Here is a 2,528-nt window from a genome sequence, read left to right on the forward strand (position 1 = left end):
CTCAGCCTCCCAAGTAGCTGGGACTACAGGCATGTGTCACCATGCCCGGCTAATTTTTTCTATATATTTTTAGTCAGCCAATTAATTTCTTTCTATTTTTAGAAGCGACTGGGTCTTGTTCTTGCTCAGGCTGGTTTCGAACTCCTGCCCTTGAGTAATCCTCCCTCCTCGGCCTCCCAGAGTGCTAGGCGTGAGCCATCGTGCCTGGCTGGAATCATCGATTTTTGTTGTGAAGATTAAGTGACTTAATGTATGTAAACCACTTAAAAGAGTGACTGGCACACCGTCAGCTGTTGTTTTTATGGTCAGACTATGCCATCTTTTGGGCCTGTGAACTTGCTTTAACCAGTTGACTTTGAATTTGAAACAGGAATTAGTGATTGGAGGTGGGAGGGCAGAAAAAAACAATAGGAGATGCATTTCACTGGTGTGCCCCCTTTACAAAACGCTTCTGGAATTTTGCCAGTAAACTGTCAGAATCTGTCCCCCATCCACTGTCCTGGGCTTGTTAAGGAGCTCTCAGATCCTTCCACACAGATTGGGAGTTTAGTCCTTCTAGCTATTCATGTGTCCTTTTAATTAGACCCAGGACGTTTAGGTGATCCATGGATCTTCAGCTTGCGGGGGTAAATGAACGGTTAACTTTTTACAACAAGACATAAAGTTACGGCAGAAAGCCAACCACTGCCATCCTGGTGGACAACCCAAGAAACATCTGCCGGTAAGTACAGTGCAACCACGTATCTCTACTCCATCATTCCCAAACATAGCATTTCCTAAAGGAAAAAAACAAACAAACAAACCACAGAAAAGGAAAATCAGTCTTCATGAGGCTGAGAAACATCCTGGGCCTGTCTCCTTCCTGGTGCACAGCTGGTTGTTGAGGGGTTTATCTCCCGGGTATCATTCTCTCTCACCTCTTATCCCATCTCAGCGAGGCGGCTGAGTTTAGGGCCAACCAGAAAGGTTTGGGGGGAAGTAGGAATTTGGGTGGCTGAGCAGTGATATGTGTGTCATGAAATTTGCTCCCCTCTCTCAAGCTTTGGTGGAGCTTCAGGCCGTAGCAACAGGCGAGCAGGGTAAGAGCTGGAGACCACTCACCCACATCCCAGCCTCGCCCCCTGCCCCACGTTGGTGTCCCTCTGCTGGGCTTATACCCGTAGGGTTGTTAAGGGCCTCAGTCCTTGGGGAAAGGCCACTGTCATGTCCAGCCCCTTACCCACCGTCTTACCTGAAGGCAATGAGATCGCCAGGAAGAAGAGTAACCCGGGAAGATAGAGGCCCATGGTGGCGGAGGAGGGTGCAGACCTGGAACTCTGGGGCGTGGCTGCTGGGAACCTCCTTTGTCGAGCTGGGCTGGGCTGGGTGGGGCTGGACGCTGGCCTTGCTCTTTCAGGAGGGTCAGACTGGGCAGGTCACAGGCCCCTGCAGAGTTTGAGGAAGAATAGTACTGGGCTTATCAGTGCTGCTGTACGAGAGGAAGGCACCCGGCAAAGACCGGAAGGTTTCCCACCTGCAGGATAGGACCAAAGACCAGGATCCTTGAGCCCAGGCCCAAACACTTTCCCCTCTCAATTCAAATGTCTCTTGATATAAAAGTGGCAGGGAAAGCACCTGCTTTGTGTCTCCTTTCCTCTGGAGTCCCACTGAGAGCACAGGAGCCCGGAGGAGTGATGTCATAAAACGCAGGCTCAATTTAAGACTGAACAGGATATAAGTGAGAACTTCCTGTTGTGTTCCAAGAAACAGAGAGTCTCAAGGTCAACTGTTGGCCTGGCCTAGGGAGGTACCGTGTTTCCCCGAAAATAAGCCCTACCCATAAAATAAGCCCTAGCAGGATTTCTAAGCATTTGCAAAATAGAAGCCCTACCCCGAAAATAAGCCCTAGTGACGGGCGTGGCTACGCAGCGCATCTGCACAACCCATGCGTTTCGTCGTGGAGTGGTAAAGCAGACAAGCAGCCCTTCTCATCTGCCCCGTGAGAGCTCTGTTGCTTGCCATGAGAGATTGGGGCCAATGGTTCTAAAGGAAATAGAGTTGCAAGAAATTCAGGATGGAATTCGGGATTTGGAGAGTTAGGATGATGATCCAGAAGAAGACGACTTAACTACATTTGAATAAATGTAGATTGTTGTACCGTACTTAAAAAAATAACACATGCCTTGGAAATAAGCCCTAGGGTATCTTCTTGAGGAAAAGTAAATATAAGACCCTGTCTTATTTTTGTGGAAATATGGTAGGTGCTGAGAAATAGCAGAAAAGGAACAGCTCCTGTTTCTGGTGGTTGATTTATTTACCTGGCTGGAGGCAGATGCTGCAAAAATGTTCCCAGAAAAGTTCACGGACGGACTTCTTCTTTCAAATGGCTGGCATGAAATGCTGGCTAGGATTTGAAGACTTTGAAGGCTCCCTTTTTGGAGTTGCTGGGTTGGAACTCTCCTCTGGTCTCTCACAAGAAGAGCCAGTTTAGTGCTGTGTGCAAGGTTGGATGCCCAGTATCGGGATGGAGCCAGGCAGAGCTTCCCTGC

General features: G+C 48.9%; 1 protein-coding gene across 1 annotated transcript; it reads right to left on the reverse strand.

Moving 5' to 3' along the window:
* Positions 1 to 473: 473 nt before the first annotated feature.
* DEFB136 (defensin beta 136) lies at positions 474 to 1,286 on the reverse strand. The gene is made up of 2 exons (XM_020282774.2): positions 1,232 to 1,286; positions 474 to 776 (listed from the first exon to the last, which is right to left on the reverse strand). The coding sequence occupies exons 1-2, from the start codon at positions 1,284 to 1,286 to the stop codon at positions 595 to 597; spliced, it is 237 nt and encodes a 78-aa protein (XP_020138363.1). The 3' UTR covers positions 474 to 594.
* Positions 1,287 to 2,528: the final 1,242 nt, after the last annotated feature.

The sequence above is a fragment of the Microcebus murinus genome, chromosome 24 (assembly GCF_040939455.1).
Source record: "Microcebus murinus isolate Inina chromosome 24, M.murinus_Inina_mat1.0, whole genome shotgun sequence".
Lineage (NCBI taxonomy): Eukaryota > Metazoa > Chordata > Mammalia > Primates > Cheirogaleidae > Microcebus > Microcebus murinus.